General features: G+C 35.1%; 1 protein-coding gene across 3 annotated transcripts in view; it reads left to right on the top strand.

Moving 5' to 3' along the window:
- NEDD1 (NEDD1 gamma-tubulin ring complex targeting factor) overlaps positions 1-22,459 on the top strand; it is a 46,532-nt gene that overhangs the window by 4,914 nt on the left and 19,159 nt on the right. For 2 of the 3 annotated variants that reach the window (XM_041738909.1, XM_041738911.1), the window contains 5 exons: positions 2,091-2,207; positions 5,448-5,588; positions 18,729-18,958; positions 20,376-20,577; positions 20,959-21,154. In XM_041738909.1, the coding sequence (XP_041594843.1) occupies positions 2,091-2,207; positions 5,448-5,588; positions 18,729-18,958; positions 20,376-20,577; positions 20,959-21,154 (886 nt within the window). The remainder of the gene's footprint in view (positions 1-2,090; positions 2,208-5,447; positions 5,589-18,728; positions 18,959-20,375; positions 20,578-20,958; positions 21,155-22,459) is intronic. The other variant, XM_041738910.1, reaches the window with a different exon arrangement.

Here is a 22,459-nt window from a genome sequence, read left to right as displayed (position 1 = left end):
CTTACAGGACCATCAGCTAAGACCCCTGGGTGATGGTAGCTTCTGCTTTAGCTTCTGTCCTTCTGGTTACTGAGGGGCGTGCCTGAGTCTCCCCAAGCTCTCCTGAAACAGGGTGGCTTTGTCAAACTGAGCTTTGGTCCCAGAGCATTTGAATGAAGTTCTCCCTGCATACTGTTTTCTCATCCTTTAGTTTTTACAAGTTAATCCCTCTGATTCAAGATAATGATAGTGGCCCCATTTTCAGTCACATATATTCCTTGGAAGCTATTTTTTTTTTTTTTTTTTTAAGAATAAGGTTTAACTAAAAAGGTACAAGTAGTTGTTAGCTTTTTCTCAATTTAAGGCTCAAAGTTTTCATAGCAGGCATTAAAGCATTATGAATTGTCATAATTTTATACACTGGAATAGGTAAGGTAGCTCATTATTTTTTTAAGGTAGCTGTCATAATTTTATACACTGGAATAGGTAAGGTAGCTCACTTGGAACACAGAAGGACAATGAAATACGACCTCTCATCTAATTTAAAAAGGACTTTTGATTTCCATCCATCCTTTCCTGAAGGTAGGTGGGATTGATGCAAGCATCAGTTCTAGCCCAGATACACTGGAGGCTGGAGGGAGAATGTCTGCTATGGGTAGATAAGGAATTTGAGACATACTGCCTCAGTTATGTAAAACTGAGGAAGAGAGCATCTCTGGTTGATAAAAGGCAAACCGTGCTCTTCAAGAGCAGGTACAACATCTTAGTTACACTCACAGATACTCATTGTGAGAAAAACTTGAAAACCTCTGTATTTTTAGCCATTTATTCCATAAATATTTATTGAGTATCAATATGCTCTAACGAAGCTGACATCCTGGTGGTAGAGAGTGAACTACTAAACAGAATACCCAGATAGTGAGTAAGGTGTTACACAGAGAACTGAAAGAAGATACTGAGCGGGGCAACATTAGGTGGCCAAGGGAGGTCTCCTGAAGGGGTGGCATTGAAGTTGCTGTCTGTCGGTCAGAAGAAGTCATTAGCCAGAGTTCAGGGACTTTAGGTTTCCAGGCAAGAATATTTGTGTAGAAGCCTTGAGGCAAATACAGGGCTGATACATTTAAGGAATGGAAGAAGGTCAGTGAGGCTGGAGAATTAGAGTGTGAGGAGGAAAATGGGGAGAGACCAGGTAGGAAGAGATTTGAAAGGCAGGTTAAGGAGTTTGCAGTTTATTCTAGGGATGATTGGAAGCCATCAAAAGATTTTAAATGGGAGAGTCATGATCTGATTTGCCTTTTGTAAAGGTCGTCCTACATGTGAAGCATAGAATGTAGGGGAGTAAGGTTGGAAATGGGACAACCAGTTAGGAGGCTGCTGTTAATCGTGGTTCTGTAGGGTTTGGATTAGTATGCTGGTAGCAGTGGTAGATAAAGGGGATCCCCTCTGAGGTTTATGTTAGGCTTGGAGTTAAAAGAACTTATGGTAGATGGCAGGGAGGGAGAAAATAAATCAAGGATGATTCTGGACTTTTATCTTGGGAAACTGAGTGGATGATGCCTTTACAGATGTGAGGAAGAGTGTAGAGTCAGGTTCTGATGACCTGATGTTTGAGACCTGGACTCCTTTTGGGGAGACTTTGTTGTGAGACTTTGGGCAAATTATTTTGTGCTTTTTATGAACGTTCCCCATCTGTGAGAGAAGAGGTTTAGACATCCTTTATAATGTCTCTTCTGCATTTAGTGTTTTCTGAGCTATGGGTTGATTCTAATTAAAGATATTCTGTGAAAGTGCAAGAGTGGGTTTTATTAAGGGGCAATAGTAAGGGCAAGTAAGCCATGACGGGAGGCCAAGACTTGCTGGTGTTCCTAAGCTTCCTCTGTCCCCTCTGTTCTCTGGAGGAGAACACCATTCTGGTTGAGTTCCTTGAAGCCTTTTTGAACTCCTTTTAAGCTGTTAGATGCATGTGGAAGATGATGACAGGTGAATCTAAGTCTTATCATGTTTATAGCATTTAATTCAACATCTATAAAGTGCTTACTAAGTGTTGAATGGGACTTGAAAGTCAGCTCTGAGCTCTATGAAATTAAAACTTTTTTTTCTTTCTCTAATAGCAAAAACAGACATGTGTCAGTTTAAATTCTACATCTATGTATTTGGTAAGTGGAGGCCTAAATCACACTGTTAATATTTGGGATTTAAAATCAAAAAGAGTTCATCGATCTCTTAAGGTAAGCAACTTGTTTTTTCTTAAATCCTTATAAGTAAAAAAGTATCTGAGGATGTTTAGTTACCAGACTTTTAATTTTGAGCTTTTATGATAAAAATAAGATGTTTCAGAATTGAAGTGAGATTTGTTAGGGAAAATAAAGATGCTATTTAGTCAGAATTTTTTTTTTTTTTGGTCTATTTTTGCCTCCATGTATGTCACTAATGCATATTGTTTGTGTTTAAAACTTTTCCCTAATTTTTTCACTTAGTTCCATTCTTTTTGAGTTAATCACTTCCTTAATTTTTTCTTAAGTGTGAATTGTCATCAGAGATCTTTTTTTGAAATCTCTTTGAAAATAATGAGAGTGGTTTTGGGATGGTTGTAATAGACCTACTAATCAAAGTTGGGCATTGACTTCTTAGTTCTCTAATGTATTTGGTTGCTGCTATTTCTGTTATTTTTGTGTGTATATGTTTTCATTTTGGTCATGAAATATTTTCTAAAATAATTTACTATTTACAATTAGTGTTTCTTTAAATACTTAGCTTTTTTACAGTTTTAGAAAATAAAAATAGTCATCACATGAAAGCTTCTGCATTATGATCTTTTTGGAATTCTGCTTCTACTATTATGTACATTTAATATTTGGAGACTGATCTTTAAATTTATTTTTCATTTTCATATGTCTTTTTAAAAACTTTTAATATGAAAAATTCTACACATTGATACATATACCTACGTACACATATTCATTGTCTGGCTTTGATGATTAGTTCATGACCAAGATTATTTTATATGTGCTCTTATCTACTCTCTAATCAGATTATTATATAATCTCACCCTCACATTAGTTTGAAGCAAATACTAGACATCATTATCATTTTGTTAATGTCAAATGTCGTGGAGTTAATTCTTACTAGGGAAATTGTATATAAAAGAGAATTTCTTTTAGTTAAACAGAAATGTAATCCTGTAATTGCTGTTTAAACTCTTACCTTTGGAAGTTCATTATTTCAGATATTAGCTAAACTTTGAAGAGTCTTAAGGAAAATTGAAGAGTTGCCAATAATGAGAATAGTTAGCTTTTATTGAGTTCTTTGGTATGCCAGCCACTGTGCTTAACATATGTTTATTCTGTGTGCCACAAGAATTCTGCAAAGCAGGTAGTACTTTTTCGTATACCTGTGGAGGAACTCTGGTTCAGGGATGTTAAAAAACTTTTTCTATGTAAAACAACTAGTAATGACAAAGATGAGATGCAAACTCAGATATTATCCATGTTTAAGCTTTTAAATTATGAGAATTAAAGCTATTTAGAGGGGTATACCTAACTATGAACAGAGAATACTTTACAGAAATTGAGAAGAGATAAGAAGTCTGTGGCCACTTTTGTCACATGTTCTCACTTTAGGAGCATCACTTAACCCTGTACTTTTACGGCATGGCAAAATTCTACTTATTTTTCCATCCTCAGTTTTCCCAATTACTCCAGATCGTTTTATCTTCTTTCTTACTGGTTGCAACTCCTAGAGTACTTCATTTCTTTATTCATTCAGTTAGTAAGTATTTGATTGACTGATTGTGATAGTGGGAAATCTAATCTTTCACCTTTGGGTCTCTTCTCTGCGGTCCTCTTCCTGGGAACAGTTTCTGGCACTTGGTAGGTGCTTATTGCATATTTACTGAATGACTTATTTTTCCACAGTCAAAATAAGGATGACGCTTGCCTCTTTATAAAGTCATACAAATTGTATTGGACCCCGTGTTCTTAATTTTCCAAATGGGAACAATGCACTAAATGTCCACTGTCTTTTTTTTTCTTCTCATCAGACGTTTTTTTCCTCAGGATAGCAGTTATTTCATTGACTTAGGAAGGGAATAAAGTGTAAAGATACCTCCAGACATACTAGACGGACCATTTAAAAAATTATGATTACAAGGGGAATATTATAGCTACTGTTCTTGATACTACATTAATCTAATTATTAGATACACAAGTTAGTTTGTTTATACAACAGCAGAGGGGCACCTGGGTGGCTAAGTGGTTGAACACCTGCCTTCGGCTCAGGGCGTGATCCCAAGGTCCTGGGATCGAGTCCCACATGGGGTTCTCCAGGCGGTTCTCTGCAGGGAGCCTACTTCTTTCTCTGCCTGTGTCTCTGCCTCTCCTTGTGGGTCTCTCATGAATAAATAAATAAAATCTTTAAAAAAAAAAAAGAAAAGAAAAGATAAAACAACAGACTGTTAAAAACTATACTCCTAGCCCTGATCACTTTTCTATGCTCCTGCTAGATATCTCTAGTTTGATGTTGGAAAATACAGTTTGTTTAAAACCAGTTTTGTTTCCTCAAAGTGAATTCCCCTTTGGATTGGGAGACAGCCTAGTACCCTGAGAGGGAAATAGGCTTTGGAGTTTGGCCTGGAATTGAATCCTAGATCTGCTTCTTAGTAGTGATGTGAGCTTGCACAGATTTCTTAGCCTTTCTGTGCCTCAAGTAGTTAACTAATCCATAAAAAGAGAAAAGTGACCTTGCCTCCCAAGATTCTTCTGAGGACTAATAAGAATTCCTAATGTTCCCAGCAACAGTAGGCATTCAGAAAGTGGAAACAGCTACGTTACCTCTAAGTCATGCCTTGCTTGTTCTGGCTTTGGGGCTTTTTTTTTCTCTCTATCTGGTTTTGCGTGTCTAGTTTCTTTCCTCTTCCCCTACTTATCACTCATTTTTTCTTTTAAGGTTGAACTCAAGTTTTATGTCTTCCCCACTGCTTCTTCTGTCAACTCAGGTCACCATGATGCCTCTTTCCTAGGACACTTCCCTCCCCTACTCATCTAGCATTCCTTCTGCCAATTTCATGTTAATTTAAATGTTGGGTCTTCCTAGTCTTCCTCATTGAACAGTGATACCCTTGAGGCCAGGGACTCTCCTAATAGTTAACTTGCAGTAAAGGTTACTTGTCAGTGGAAGGTAGACGTAATGCCGTCTAGAAAATTACCTTTCCTTTTTGTCTCTTGTTTCAGAGTACCTGATCATTATTACGATGATAACACCAAGTCTCTGTTCCCTGAGAGGCTTGGTGTTGAACAAATAGTTTCCTACTCATTTGAGTAATTTTTTTTAAGGTTATTTGAGGAAAATGTTAAAGCAGATATTAGATTTACAAATACATAATATTTTACAATAAATGAAATTTACAAACATGTAAATAAATGTAAGGTGTGAAGGTTATGTGGCAGTGTACTTACTTTCATTTCTTTCAGGATCATAAAGATGAAGTAACTTGTGTCACATATAATTGGAATGATTGCTACATTGCTTCTGGATCTCTCAGTGGCGAAATTATTTTGCACAGTGTAACCACTAATTTATCTAGTACTCCTTTTGGTCACGGCAGTAACCAGGTACAGTATGTATTTATTCAAATCAGAATTGATAAGGTAGATTTTGGATTACCTTCCATAAATAAATGAATTTTTAGTTTTCAAAATTACTTTAAATTTGCATTTGGCTTGCTTGAAAAACTTAGAGCTAGCTATTTTTTAATGGTATTATTTAAAAATGTTCAAATAACAAGCTAATTCATACTAGATTATGTTTATATGAGTTCAGTTATGCCATTGAAAAGTCACATGCTCCTAGAATATAACTGTATATAACAAAACGCAAACAGTTGTTGGTAGGGTGAATCTGAAACGTGGATATTAATCTTTCTATGACATCACAGTTATCATAGCTCAAACTATGTCAGCTACAAGACAGATACTTCATAAATTCTGTTTGGTGGACATGGATAGTTGAGTGTGTTTAGGCACAGGATAAATTGAGCTTTGATTTTTGTGTAAGTATATGATAGTCAAAGTACCAAAGCTTATTTATGATGTACTTTCAGGTTAATACAGAAATAGGGAAACTTTATGAGGGAAAATTATTCAAGTAACTTTTTTCTTTATAAAACATTACTCTGTAGAATTTGTTAAAGAATAAATGCAGTTACTCAAGAAATGTAACTCTTGGCCAGCTTTCCATGAAATTATCTACAGAAATTTCCAGTGAGGTGCAGTCTCTTTTAATCCTTACTTTTTATTGTAATCACTTTGGCCATAACTATTATTAGATGAAATATGGGAGCTCTTCACTTTTGAAAAGCAGTTTTCGGAATCATTATTTGAATAGTATGTAGTATTTAAGGAAAATTTAATGGATATTAAATGATACAGAAAAAAGTCTTCTCAAGTTTCATGTATTGGGGGAATAAAAAATATAAAAATGATTTTGGTAATTGATATAAAAACAATCTTATGGTGATTCAGAACAGTGAGAGAATTATCTGGGAATAAAATAGGGAAAATTGAAAGGGAGGATTTCATCTTTGTCTAATGCTTAAATGATTTTTGTTTTGTTTTATTTTTACTACAGTATAAATTGACTTCTTTGCTAATTACTTGATTCTAATTTATATTCAGGTTAGCTCTTTACATTCCCACTTTATAGCTGGAACCATGTCTTATTTCTTTGTCCTCAACCATTATATGGAAAAGATCTAATAAATACGTGAATGGATTTATAGATGACAAAGATCTTAATAGGCTAGTACAGAACTTTGGGAAAAGGATATTTTATATGTAGGAAATCACATGAAGAAAAACAAGGACTAAGGAAGGTTTTTATATAGGGCCAATGTGAAAAAAGATTGGAAAGGAAAATATGGACATAGTGTTGATGTGGGACTCTGAATGCCAGACCAAAGATTCAGCTTTTATTTTGGAAGGCAGTTGAGGAGCTAATCAGAGTTTTTGATTAGTTGAATGTCAGAAACCCTAGAACCTTGAACTGAAAGAACGCCTTTACAGGTAATTTCACTTTCTGTATTTTATGGATGTGGAAAGTGATTTGCCGCAGAGAATGTATTAATATTGTCCTAAACAAAGGAGGTAATATTTTTTGCCATTCTTTGTTTGGTTATTTGTATTTTGATAATGAGACATAAAACCTTAAGCCCATAGACATTGGAACTAATGTGAAAATATCTTACTGTTCACATATCTTGCTTTTTAAGGAAATTAATTTTCTTTCTTTCCTTTTTTTTTTTTTTTTTAAGATTTTTGATATATTAGAAGCACGACACATTTAGATTTAGAGGTTCTGGGCTGACTTTTTAGTAATATAAAAGTTAGGCCAGATACCTACCATGTATATTCTTACATTTCAGTTTTTATTGTATCTTGTGAGAGAGTTTTGTTGTTGTTGTTTTTTTTGTTGTTTTTTGTTTTTTTTAGTTAAAACCAGATATGAAGGAATAGTTTTGGAAACATTAGGTTAAGTTATTGCTCTTGGCTTTATTATGTGTAAAGTATTTAGATTTCTAAAATTGAGATATAACTTGCATAATAAGGCGCATACATCTTAATTATACAGCTTAATGAATTTTTATATCTACATATACCTGCATAACTACCAGGATCAAAGTATAGAACATTTTTGGCACATCAGAGGACTCCCTCTTAACCCTTTCTAGGCACTACATCTATTTCTTAGAATAGGATATGTCTGGTTTCTTTTAGTCTTCATTATGTTTGCTTTGATGCATGAAATAGTGGTTCATATTGTTTTACTACTGTGTAGTTTTCCATTGTGTGTATATGTCACAGTTTGTTGATGGACATGTATTTTGTTTCTAGTTTTTAGCTGTTACAATAAAGCTGCTGTGAATATTCTTATGAATGTCTTTTTGTGGACATATATTTTCACTTGTCTTGACTAAATATTCAAAAATGGATTTTGCTTAGATCTTAGTGTAGGCATCATGCTTTACTAAAAAAAAGCCAAAAAGTTCTCTAAAGTGCTTGTGCCATTTTACACTTCTACCAGCAATGTTTGTGAGATTCACTTGGGTCACATTTTTGCTAATACCAAGAATTGCTTATCTTGTTAATTATAACAATTTTGATGGTTGTATAGTGGTATCTTATGGTTTTAATTTTTGCATTTCTGCATGTTAGATAAGTTGGGTGTTTTTTCATATGACTTCTTTTGTGAAATGACTGATAAAGTCTGTTCTTGTGACAAAATACTTGTGTTTCTTCTGATAGATTTATACTTTATTATATATTCTGGATGGAGTAATTTTTTGTATATGCATGTTGTATATATCTTCTTTTAGCCTACAACTGGCCTTTTAACTCTAATGCCTTTTTAAAAGAATGAACAGAAGTTCTTAGATTTAATGAAATCTAGTCTAGTATATCACTTTCGTTTATGGATGCTGCTTTTTGTGTCTTGAAAAAATCTTGCTTGCCCCAAGGTCTTAAAAATAGTGCCCTTTTGTTCCTTTTAGGTAAAACTTTATTGTTTTACCATTCCCATTTATGTCTATTATAATCCATTTCAAATTAATTTTTGTGTATGGTGTGAGATAGAGGGTTCAGTTTTCCATACAGGTATGTAATTATGTCAGTATTATGTATTGCAAAAGACCATCTTGTTGCACTGGGGTGACTATAGGTAATGAGAGGTTTGGAGAGCATTTCAGCAAAGGTACCACCTTTGTAGAATTCTTACTACCATTTCTTGTGTTTCAAGCACTATGAATATTGCTTTACATTACATTTTCTAATTTAATCTTTGCTACTCACTTGTGATATGTATGTTATTTTCATTTTATACATGAGGACTTTTAGATTGCAAGACTTTTGACTATTTTGAAGGTCTGTTCTGTAAGAGTAGTACCACTGTTTTTGTTGGGATCTCTTTCTAGCTCAGGAACAGCTGAATGTATAAAGATTTGAGAATCCAAAGCTTCTGGGAACTTTACAGTATTCTCTTGTTACTTTCAGCATATTTTGAAATCCTGTGTGACAGGTCACTGTATTGTTGGCTTTCAAAGGATTTTCATTGATTATTTGCATAGCAAAACTGAATTTAAATTATCTTCTGGTTGAGGAAACAGTAATGCTCTAGGCTTTCTCTTGTGCAAGGTTACCTGAGATTTTCCTGTGTCTGCTGCCCCTGCTAGCACAGGTCAGAGTCTCTATAGGGTCTTTGGTATCATTCTGTATCCCAGGTCCCACATTTATTTGGAGAGCTAGCTGTGCAAACTTGGGCAAGTTACTAAACTCTTGAGCCTCCTTTTCTTTATCTGTTGAATGAGAATGAGAATATACTTTCAGTAGAGTCATGTTTTTGTTTGAGGGCTAAACGAGATGCTGAGCGTATTTAGCATCGGTCCTAACATTTGGTAAGAGATCAGGGAACTTCAGTGTGGGCTTTTAATGAGTAATCATGTTAAATCATTAAAGTAACTTCTGTGATTCACTTTCCCAAACTGGTTTGAGTATATTTAGTGTATTCCCTCCAAATCCCTGCTGTTTGCCAGGTATAACTTGACCTCAGTAATCATGTTGCATGTGTTAGACTGACTTATGAGAAGGAGAGCATTAAAGAAAGTGAAGAAATTGAACTGGAGTATTTTAATTTTTCCGCTTTCCCTGGAACATATATTTGTATATTTTTGTGTACTGTATTATTTTTTGTATACTATATTATTTCATTTTCCTTAGCTTTTTTTTTTTTGTGAGGAAAGTCATAGTTTTCATGATTCTCTATACTTATTATTTCCCTTTTATGAGCATTATAATTGAAATTTTTGGAGTGATTTTTTTGTTTTTTCCTATAAATTATTTTGTTATGCAGTATTTTATCTATTGGTTTCTAGAAACGTAGAATTGCTACTTGAGTGTTCATTTAGATTTCTCAAAATTCATTTACTATTTTAAATATATTAAATATTCATTTCTTAAATTTAATCAATGTTCATAAAAATTGAAGTCTGCCAGAAAATGGACATAATTTTTATGTTGGTCAGTTACTATAGGTAGGGTCTAGGTGTTGGGAAAAATAGTAGATAGGGCACATCGAATGATTAAACATTTTAATTTTTGTTTCTATGAACAATCAAGAATTTGAAATATTTAAAAATCACCAAATTGATTTCTTAGCAAAAGTGACAAAAACCTGGAGTGTCATTGAATCAGCATTGTAATACTGAATTTCATATTGGAAGTGAAATTCCCTGAATATATTTAGATCTTAACTTTGGAGTGTCTGAACTGAATTGAAGCTGTTAGTTTTATGTGGATCACTGCAGGGGGGAAAAGAGCCTTACTGCCTCTGCAGAACTGCGGGGGCTGACAGACTTCCTAGATTACAATTGTATGTTGCCCTTTGGCAGGTTCAGCAGTGTGAGCTCACAAATAGGTTAACCTGTGCTGCCTTTCCCAAACTGCAGCCCTTTCAAAGCAGTTACAGAGTGGATCTATTTTATTGATTCCTTAGACTTAAAAATGATCCTAAATGCAGCAGGTTATTTGTGAGATTTTAAATAATAGTCTATATAAAAAAATAAATATAATGTATTTCAGTATGTGTTAAATGAGTTCATTTTATTCAATGTAATTTTTGACATTTTAGGTATAGATTTCATAAGTATTAGTAAGCATGTTTGGTATAGAGTCTGGTGAGTGTAAATAATTAGTAGTTACACTTAAAAATAATTATTATTTTATCAAGAATGAGTTTAATTTTAATTGGGGTAGCTTGTTTGTCTGGTTATATCTTTACCCATATAATTTTACCACTCAGAGGGTTTGGCTGACTACAAAACTTTATTTCTAGAATGGTGGTCTCCTTGATGTTATACAGGAACATTTATATATAATGTTTGCATAATAATATGTCCTCCATCTATTTTTTTAGTATTTGTGTATATTTGTCTAGTCTGTATAGTATGTTTTTTGCACAGTTTTATAATTGACATGTTGGCATAAAATAAACTTCTATATCTTTAATGTAGATACTTTTTAAAAGCTTTTTTTTTTTTCATTCTATTATCTGTCTTCCAAATTTTCTGTAATGGGAAGAATGTTTTCTTGCAATCTTTCTATAGTTCTATCTTCCCTCCATGCAGTTAATAACCGTTCTGTCGGTCTAGTCTTGTTTTCTGCCTTTTTTACAGTAGGGTTCCATCCCATTTTATTAGGTGAGAATCCCATTTTATTAGTAGTCATAACCATAATTTTTTTAAAGATTAATATATTTATTTTAGAGAGTGTACACAAGTAAGGGGGAGAGGGAGAATGGGAGAATCTTAAGCGGATGCCACACTCAGTGTGGAGCCCAATGTGGGCTTGATCCCACGACCCTGAGATTGTGACCTGAGCTGAAATCAAGAGTCAGATGCTCAACCTACTGAGCCACCCAGGTGCTCCCATAACCATAATTTTTTAATGGCTCTATAATATTCCATTGTTCAAATGCCACAGTTTAAACATTTCTGTATTTTAGGTATTTTTGCAAAATTTTATAATCACAAAGAGTACCATACATTTTTTTTTTAATTTTTATTTATTTATGATAGTCACAGAGAGATGGAGAGAGGCAGAGACACAGGCAGAGGGAGAAGCAGGCTCCATGCACCGGGAGCCCAACGTGGGATTCGATCCCGGGTCTCCAGGATCGCGCCCTGGGCCAAAGGCAGGCGCCAAACCGCTGCGCCACCCAGGGATCCCAAGAGTACCATACATTAATATTGTTTCCATAAGTACGTGTTTTCTGCTTTTTGATTTTTCTCTGAGATAAATTCTCTTTTGATGTAACTCAGTAGCAGGGTCACTTTTTTCCCCTTGAGGAATTTCAGTGTTGTTACTCCCATCATATTTGGTCTCAAATGTCTGCTGGTAATTTAAGTATTTTTTTCCTCAGAAGTCACTTGTTTCTTTTTCCCTAGGTGTCCAAAGGATATTTTTTTTTCTTCTATAAAGTCCAGTAATTTTATTAGACTGTGTCTTGGTATTGGTCATTCTGTATTATCATTCATGAGGACTTGGGGTTCTCATTTTATACATAATTTCACATCTTTTCTTTCAAGGAAGTTTTTTCAAATTCCTTTTCATATTTGTTATTTTCCTTATGTTTGTTTTTTCTTTATTAGATCTTCACTGATTTATTACTTTGAAATCATTTTAACTTTTTCCTTATTTTCGATTTTCAAAAATTCTTTCCTTTTTGCCTGTCTCTAAGGTCTTATCTATTGTGTTTATTAATTCTTATATTCCTTTTAATTTTTTTTTTTAATTTTTATTTATTTATGATAGTCACAGAGAGAGAGAGAGAGGCAGAGACACAGGCAGAGGGAGAAGCGGGCTCCATGCACTGGGAGCCCGATGTGGGATTCGATCCTGGGTCTCCAGGATCGCGCCCTGGTCCAAAGGCAGGCGCCAAACCGCTGCGCCACCCAGGGATCCCTCTTATATTCCTTTTAAATTGACCTTCATTTTTGAAGAGGCTTTTAAAATTTCTAATTCTTTGCTGAGTTCTGACATTTCTAAGTTTTCTAATTCTGATTTATATTGTTTGGTAGTGTCTTGTATCATTTTATTTTCTTTTTGGTCATCTCTTGAGAATGCCTTTCTTCTTGTTCTCTTTGTCCTTCTCATAATAACTTTGTAGCTAGTTTCCCTGAATTTCTACACAGAGATGGGGCTCAGGGTATCTTTTCTAGCCTTACAAGAGCTCCCTCTTGTTTTGATTTAGTTTTGTTTTTGTTTTAATGGTGACTCATTTCCTGAGTTGCCCAACTTCGTTCCACTCACTCACTTGCAGGTGAACTTCTGCTCTCCTCAGCTTTGTTGACTCCATCCTACTCAGGTTTGCTCCCACTCCTACCAGTGTCTCCTTAGTGTGGTGCCCTGACTTGGGAGGAAGGCGTCTCGACTGCTCAGTTTGGGGAGTTTATTGCAGCTAAACTTCTCTAGCTCTTCATACCTTTCTGCAGACCTCTGTATAGTTCCACCAATGCAGCAAATAATCCTGGTTTCAGCTGATGTTGTCAAATTGGCCACCATGCTTTTTTTTTTTTATGTATCTATTGGCTACTTGGGGCTTTTCCTGTTCTCATATCTGTCTCAGACTCCCTGTTACTTCCTGCTGTTTCCTTTTGCATAGATACTAACACTGTGAAGGACTTGTGGCTGCTAATTGTTTGACTTACTAACATGACTCAGGGGGATATCTGATCATCTGATTTTGTTGTAAATGTTCATGGGATTTTAGTTTTGCTGTCTGTAACACTCACACACTCACACTCACACACACACTCACAGACAGTTACACTCATTGCACTAGGGATCCCCAACACCAAGTTTAATGATTCACTGGGACTACTACAACTCAGCATATAATCATACACATGGCTATGATTTATTACAGTGAAAGGGTACAAAGCAGAATCAGTAAAGAGAAAAGGTGCCTGGGGTGAAGCCCCAAGGAAACCCAGTATAGAATTCGAAGCATCCTCTCTCAGTGGAGAAGATGTACTTAATTTCCCCAGCATCAAATTGTGACAACATGTATGAAACGCTTCTACCAAGGAAGCTCATTAGAGACTCATTGCCCAGGGTTTTTATTGGAGGCCAGTTAGTTACATAGACACCCTCTATCGAAATTCCAGACTCCCAGAAGGAGAGCAGGTTTTCAGCCATAGTTCAGCCATAAGCCATATATTTTACACAAACAGTGTAGGCACAGTGAGCCACTTTTATCAGTGAGTGGCTCTTACCACTTAGGGTAGTGGGAATTCTCCCCAAATCCTAAGTTCCCAGACACTAGCCAAGGGCCAACCTTGAAAAATAGGACTTTGTAAGGATAGGCAGTTCAGGCTTACTTCTTGTCTTTTCTGTGTGCGTGTTCATACAAACACAAATATACGTAGGGGAATTCAGAGACATATTCAGAAACTCTGCCACCACCATAACAACTAACTTTTCAGGGACACCTGGGTGGCTCAGAGGTTGAGCGTCTGTCTTTGACTCAGGGTAGTGATCCTGAATTCTGGGATCAAGTCCCAAATCAGGCTCCTGCAGAGAGCCTTTTTCTCCCTCTGCCTGTGTCTCTGCCTCTCTCTGTGTCTCTCATGAATAAATAAATAAGTAAATCTTCAAAAAAAAAAAAAAAACACAACTTTTCAGTCTTCAAGTGAAAAGGATTTTAAGTAAGACAAATATGTTCAGATTTCTAGTTTTGAAGAAGTTACTGCTGCATTAATGTGAAGGATGGATAGTAAGCCACTGAGAATGGAAGTGGGGCGTACATCTGGTGACAGTTGATTAGTGCTTGAAGTAAGACACTGCAAATTAAGAGGGAAAGGATGGAATTGAGGGGAAATTATATATTTATGCACATAGGTCTGTGTGTACATGTGTAGTATCTATTGTATGTACATAGTTGCATGTATAGTGTCTAGCATATATATGTATATATACATGTGTATATGCATACACACATATATTACAGAATATAAAGCTATAATAAAATATGAATGTACAGTCTTATCTCTGTGAAGGTAAGGCTTTTCTAAGTATAAGAACAAAGTCATAAGTTAGGGGGGCAGATTTGATAAATTTAAGTATATAAAAACCAAAAATCTGACAAAAAAGCAATATATAAAAATTAACAAAATTGAAAGAAAAATGGGGAAATAGATATACTTATGAGAGCATTAGTATCCTTATTATAGTAAGATCAATTGCAAATTAGTTTAAAAAAATCGTAATAGCCCAATAGAAAATAAGCTAAGTAGATTAATATGCAATTCACAAAAGAAGGAAGACAGATGGTCACTTAGCATTTTTCAACCAAGAACCTTTAAATCATGAACAACAGTGAAATACAAATTCCTTCATAAATTAGCAGTTAGGGTACTTGGAAATTGGAAATAACCTATATGTCCAATGTTGGATTATTTAGATAAGTTGATATGCTCATACATTCATTATTATCCAGCTGTTAAAATCATGTAGAAAATATTAGTGACAATGCTAACTTTATAATAATAAAGTGTGATTCCAGGTTTTCTGTTTATACTTACTGGATACACACAAACATACATTCATGCAGAAGAGTATTTAAACAATAAAATGAAGACTTAAAACAAAATTAAATGTTAACTAGTTTTTTTATAGGTGGTAGGATTATGGATAGTTTTCTCTCTCTTTTTTGTTTATGTATTTTGTTTTTTTATTTCACACATTTATAGCAGGGGCCGACAAACTATGACCCAATAGCTGACCATTATATTTGTAAATAAAGTTTTATTGGAACACAGCCAAACTCATTTATACTGCTTTTGCATACAACAGCATAAAATATTTACTACCTGGTCCTTCAAGAAAAAGTTTGTCAACCCTTGATCTATAGTGAGTGATGTATTTTTTATATTTAGAAACATGTATTTCTTCACAAGCACATGCCATTCTTACATAATAATAATGTATCATAAGAAAAAATGGTATTGCGCTTATAGGGATTTTTTAAGATAATGTTCTTGTAAGTATTTTTTTTCTTAGAAATAGCTTGAATTTGGAACTAGGTAGGGGCTTAATAAGTGCTGCTGATACTAACATGTATTAGTACTTACTTTAAATATAATTTAGTAGATTAATACTTAATTTATCCAAGTCATTGGATACTCTCTTAATGCTAATCTAAAGACATGATGATTTAATCACTGTAGAAAGGTCAGAAATGTATCAGAGAGAGGGGAGCCATTTAAAGAAATTAGTTTGGCTACTTAAGGGTCTTATTAAAAATATGTATGAAGTATGGTCAAATGGGTACATAAACAATGATGATTGAGTCATGAACCTGTGAGAAGAGTGGCAATTACTACTATGTACATGGCCCTGTGCAGAGATTGCTTAATCCTTAGAACAACTTTGATTAGAAAACAAGAGCATTTTCTGTTTTGTAGATGAGAACACTGAGGTTTGGAGAGTTTAAGTAATTTACCCAAGACCCTACAGAGTTTGGCCAAGACTCTGCTTGAACCTAGGTTATCTGAGAGGAAGGTTTATGGTTGTCATTAGCCTTTTTTTTCTTTTCTTAAAGTGTTGCTATATAGATCCACAAAATATGAGGCAATATTTGGAATTTAGGTTTTGACTTAATCAAGAAATGCATTTTTAGCTATTTATAAGGTTTTGTTATATGAAGTAATAGGCTCCCAGTTCCTTGCTATATTCTAATAGATTCTGGATTATCATATTCCAGTAGGAATCCTGTGGCTAAGAGGTTGAATATTATGTACTTAGAGAATCTGTGAGATCTGTTTTATGGTGTTAGGGTTTTTTTTCTTTTAAGTAAATTCTGCTTGTGTATTTAATCCAGATTTAGATTATATGAAGGACCATAAATATATGAACTCTAGTGTGCTGCAAAGTTTTTTTTAAAAATTAATGTTTTGCTAGGTTGACACATGACTCTATAGACATTGCAATTTACTAAGGATCTTTCTTTTCTTTTCTTTTCCTTTTCTTTTCTTCTTTTCTTTTCTTTTCTTTTCTTTTCTTTTCTTTTCTTTTCTTTTCTTTTTTTTTCTTTCTTCTTCTTTCTTCTTTCTTCTTTCTTCTTTCTTCTTTCTTCTTCTTTCTTCTTTCTTCTTTTTCTTTTTCCGAGAGAGAGAGACAGAGAGAGAGAGAGAGAGCGCGCGCGCACACGAGCGCTTGGGGGTGGAGAGAGGGGCAGAGGTAGAGAGAAGGAGAGAATCTCTCCACATTTAATATGGAGCCCCTGATGCAAGGCTTGATCTGATGATCCTGAGATCATGATCTGAGCATAAATTAAGAGTCAGATGCTTGGGCATCCTAAGTGGCTCAGCAGTTTAGCACTGTTTTCAGCCAGGGCGTGACCCTGGAGACCTGGGATCGAGTCCCACATCGGGCTCCCTGTGTGGAGCCTGCTTTTCCCTCTGCCTGTGTCTCTGCCTCTCTTTCTCTCTGTGTCTCTCATGAATAAATAAATAAAATCTTCAAAAAAAATGAGTAAAATTAAAAAATAAGAGTCAGATGCTTAACCAACTGAGCCACCCAGATGCCTTCTATGTCTTTTATATAGTCAAGGTCTCAGTAGTTTATTTTCCTTGAGTATAGACCAGAGGAAAGATTTGTCTTTTGGAGTGGATATACTTTTGCTTAACAGAAATGCAAAATATAAACCAATGTTTTCTCCTTGTACTCTAACCATATGAAAATGAGGAGCCAAATTTATGCATGCCCATAGTAATTATCTTACCTTAGGGTGTCTGGTAACAAATAGTCCTTTTGTTTCCTTAGGCAGAATTCGTTTTGTATTACTCCAAAATATTTTTGTTGTTAAAGGCTGACAGGTATTATTTTGAAACATCTTAGAAATAAGTAGTATATGAGTTTTTAATCTATAGAAGCTAGTGGTTTCTATGTGGTTTCTAGTGGTATAGAGAAGCTTTTGGACTATAATAGATAAAACTAGATAGAAAAAACAAAAACAAAAAAACCTTTCAGATTTGACTTTTATTCTGTGCCAGGTCTGTCTGGGACCTATATGTCTAGCTACTGTCTGCCTACTAGAGCCTGATTCATAATTTTATCTGGTACTATAACTTAACTCTTTGAAGATGTTTTATAACCAGCTTCCCAGTCTGCAGGTTCTACTATTAATTTCTGTACTTATATTACTGTTTATGTGCAGGAAAAATTATCTTAAATGTAAAATACTTAATCCCTCAGCTCAGTAAATTACAATATCAGTACAAGTTTGAAAGCAACATTTTAGTAAAAGATAAAATTTATCCAGTTTTAATTCAAGATCTGTTTACTCAAATTGAATCTTTGTTTATTCTGGTCCTGCAGAAGCTAGAAAGAGAGACTGTCTCCACTGCCTTCAGGGATGAGTGTTTAGAGAAAGGCCAATATTGCCCTCAGGCTGATGCTTTTAAAAGAAGGATATAGTCCGTCCCCAGTGTAGAGTGTTGTCAGTTCTTTCCTTGTGGTTAGTTAATTTTTTATTATGCTTCATGTGTTAAATTGCCAGTACATCAGATGCTCACTCAGATTCAAGCAAATATATCCAAATACCTAAAATATATATAGAAAATAAATTTGAAATTCTGCTTATTCTCTGCCAGTGTTCTCTTATACTTATTTGTTTGTTATTTTTTAAAGATTATATTTATTTATTCATGAGAGACACAGAGAGAGAGAGGCAGAGACACAGGCAGAGGGAGAAGCAGGCTCCATGCAGGGAGCCCGATGCGGGACTCGATCCCAGGACCCCGGGATCATGCCCTCTTATACTTATTTGTGATTTGGCTGTGATTAGCTACTGGGCCTTTTATTGTGGTAGATGTTCCTAACCCTGATGAATTAACATAGTTAATCTCAACTTGGTATTGTATTTTTCCTCTACAAAAGGGGAAAATAAAATTATCTTTATTTTCAAAGATAATAAAACCATGACAAATATTTGATTAGAATATTGGTATGTATTAGGTTCATCTTATAGCCCACTAAGTGATTTTATGGTTGTCATACTTGAAACCTGTTTCTGTATAAACCAGAGAAGTCCTAAATCCCCTGTGAATGGTGTGGTTGATTGTTGGCTGTTATTTATGTAGTTTATTTAAGATGTTCTTATGAATGCTTACAATTACATAAAATTTATTCTTATTTTTATAGTCTGTTCGACACTTGAAGTACTCCTTATTTAAGAAATCACTACTTGGCAGTGTTTCGGATAATGGAATAGTAACTCTCTGGGATGTAAATAGTCAGAGTCCATACCATAACTTTGACAGTACGCATAAAGCTCCAGCTTCAGGCATCTGTTTTTCTCCTGTCAATGAATTGTTATTTGTGACTATAGGCTTGGATAAAAGAATCATCCTCTATGATACTTCAAGTAAGAAGTAAGTGTGACATGATCATTTCTTAATTAAGTAATAAGTAACTATTATCTCATTAGCAGACATATTTGTGATTTGCATAGACCTCTGATTAATGTTTGGGGGATCTAAAGTTTGTGTGCTTGATATCTAAGAGGATAGAATTTTTTCTTTTTCTTTCCATGCAGAAAAATATATATGAGGTACCAATATTCTTTAGAGTGCATCCAGATGGTAAATGTTGAGGATAGCCTGTTAATGATTGCACATCTTTATTTTAGCATATAGGCATAGTATTCTTTTTTAGAAATATAAATATGTACATTTTAAAATCTATATGATTAATGTGCTTTAAAACTAATTATCAAGAGCAGGATTTCTAAACTATTAACATTTTGGGCTCGATAATTCTTGGTTGTGAGGGGCTGTCCTGGGCATTGTAGAATATTCAGCAGCCACCAGAGGCTAGTGGCACTCCCCAAATTAGCAAAAGTGGCAAAATTGTCCCCAGTTGAGAATCACTGACCTAGAACTGGAGGGTACATCATCTCCTAAGTATCTGGGTCCATTGTGCCTTCTGTCCTTCTTATAGTTATAGGTGTGCTTGGTTCGCTATAAAAAAACAAAAATGGTACAAGAATGCTACAGGTGTATTGAAGACACCTAATAATATCCAAAGACTGTGTGGGAGAAAATGGTAATGTTATGACTAGGGTAGGACTTTCTGTCAGCCCTTGTTAAAAGTTTGCTGTTAACTTGTTTTGCTTTCTTCTTTTTAAAAAACTTTTCTTTTTTTATTCTTTCTTTTTGAACTAATTGACTGAACCTTAAGAGTCAGTAAGCATTTCTTTCTTACACTGTGAAAGATACTGTGGCAAAGAGCTCAGCTTCAGCAGTTCAATATCCATATTTCTGTATTAGCTTCATAAGGATCAAGCCATGTGGATTCTGTTAGTTTTTTGGTCAAGAAATGCTCAGCTAAGAGCAAAGTAGCAGCTGCTTCCCTGCAAAAGGTCATAGTCCTCTTGAGACGTGAGCAGTTCAATAAATGGAAAGGGGACAGTTAGGGCCTCCTTAACCCTCAGACGAGAGCCCTTGTTTGTGGAGTAAGACCCGGGAGGCCTGTCACGTTCACTGTCAAAGTAGTAATTACTTAGAGAAGTAAGTGCTGCTTCCAGATGATGTAGACCGTACCCATTGCAAGTGAATAGAAAAATAGGATGGAGTGTTCAGTGCCTTTATATGCCATTCTATTAGAAATGTCTCTCAGTCTAATTCTGAATTTCTGCTTTACACAAATATTGGGGATGCATATTCTAGGTAATTTTGCCAAATTCTAAGTAACTGGTTTTGGTAGATAGCTATCTTGATGTCACATATGCTTATATACTTGTGTATGCTCACATATCTATGTATATATACTTTGTTACTCTTTCCAAAGGCTAGTGAAAACTTTAGTGGCTGACACCCCTCTAACTGCAGTAGATTTCATGCCTGATGGAGCCACTTTGGCTATTGGATCTTCCCGTGGGAAAATATATCAATATGACTTAAGGATGTTGAAGTCACCAGTTAAAACCATCAGTGCTCATAAGACATCTGTGCGATGTATAGCATTTCAGTACTCCACTGCTCTTTCTAAGGTAAGGTATTTTCTTTCTTTTCATTATTTCTGCTTTTACTAAATAAGTCTAGCTCGGAATATCGAAGTCATGTTTTATCCATTAAACACATGTACTTTTACATTATAATCATTTTTATATGAAGGCATTTAAATGATTTTAGTACAAAGCCATTTGATACTTAATTTTAAAACTACTGTTTGTACTTAATTCTCGTGTTTCTCTCTTCAAAAATATTTTAAAAGGGTTTTTAGTTCAGAGGGAAACTCTCCGATCTACCGGCAAACTTAAGATTCATAAGGGAAATTATATATTTTTAACCTAACAGGGAATTGATAAAATATTAATGTATATTATGGAGCATTAGAAACCTGAGATTTTAAATATTCCATTACTTTTCAGTCAAGTTTAAATAAAGGCTGTTCAAATAAGCCCACAGCTGTGAACAAACGAGCCATTAATGTGAGCGCTAGCAGTGGAGGAGTTCAGAATTCTGGAGTCATCAGAGAAGCAGCCACCACTTCCGTTGGCGCACCTCTCCCACAGTCCATGACAACTGCTGGAGGGAAAGGAGCCGTTGCTGTTCAGGACAAAGCAGGTAAATACTCATTATGTATAGTATGTGGTGTTACTACCTGGCACCCCACCCCAATGTATATCAATAGTGCTTTCTTTAAGAACCGAGAACGCAAATTCACTTGTGTATGTAGGTAAAATGGAAGTAGGTTGTGAAAGTGGAAGAGGTGACCATTTTATCTCGAGTTGTAAATTCTTGAAAAATTACTGAAAGGTACTTAGTCTATTTAGCTGAACTTTTGTTGTAAGAAATATTGGTTATTTTAAAAACAGCATAATGTTTTTACCCTTTTTAAAAAGATTTTAATTATTTATTCATGAAAGACACACAGAGAGAGGCAGAGACATAGGCAGAGGGAGAAGCAGGCTCCCTATGGAGAGCCCGATGCAGAACTCGATCCCCAGACCCAGAACCCAGGATCATGATCTGAGCCAAAGGCAGACTGACACTCAGCTGCTGAACCGCCCAGGCATCCCAGAAACTACCTGAATATCATTCCAGACTGGATGACCTTCCATTGTGTCTTCAGATTATTCAGTAGAGAATATGATTCTTTGATGCTGTCATTTTTATTTGATCTGAGTCACAAAAAAAGCTTTTAATGGCTTCTTTTATTTCATATTTCATAATGTAAAATAAGTCAGGTGATGAAGTGAATGTATTTAAGTGCCAAATAGTGCCTGGCACATATTAAGCAGGATAGTAGTAGTTTATTAAAGAAAAATAAACAGGGATGCCAGGGTGGCTCAGTGGTTGAGTGTTTGCCTTTGGCTCAGGGTGTGATCTTGGGATCTGGGATCATGTCCTGCATCAGACTCCCTGCGGTGGTGAGACTGCTTCTCCCTCTGTCTATGTCTCTGCCTCTCTCTTTCTCTCCGTGTCTCTCATGAACAAATAAATAAAGTCTTTAAAAAAATAAATAAAAATAAAAATGTTGTAATTTTAAAATAATTTTTTCCTCCTTGGATAATCATGTTGATGAAATGGTTCTTAAAGAATTCATTTAGACTTTGTGAAGGTGTAATATGATGATTAGCTTCCCTGTATTTGCTGTAGAGGATATTCTTTTTCTCTAAATTCCTGAAAACTTTTTAAAATTTTTTTATTTTTATTTTAAGAAGTTATTCTATACTGTCAACTTGCAACATATTTTTTAAAAGTCTGTATGGTAGGGCCACCTGGCGGCTCAGTTGGTTGATTGTCAGACTCTTGGTTTTGGCTTGGGATAGTGATCTTGGGGGTTGTGAAATCAAGCCCCAGGTGTTGGGCTCTGCGCTCAGTGGGGAGTCTATCTGGGAATCTCTCCTTCTCCCTTCCCTTCTGTGT

This window comes from Vulpes lagopus, chromosome 23 (genome assembly GCF_018345385.1).
Source record: "Vulpes lagopus strain Blue_001 chromosome 23, ASM1834538v1, whole genome shotgun sequence".
Classification (NCBI taxonomy): Eukaryota; Metazoa; Chordata; class Mammalia; order Carnivora; family Canidae; genus Vulpes; species Vulpes lagopus.
Note: the sequence above shows the minus strand (reverse complement) of the source record. Positions and strands in the feature narration are given on the sequence as shown.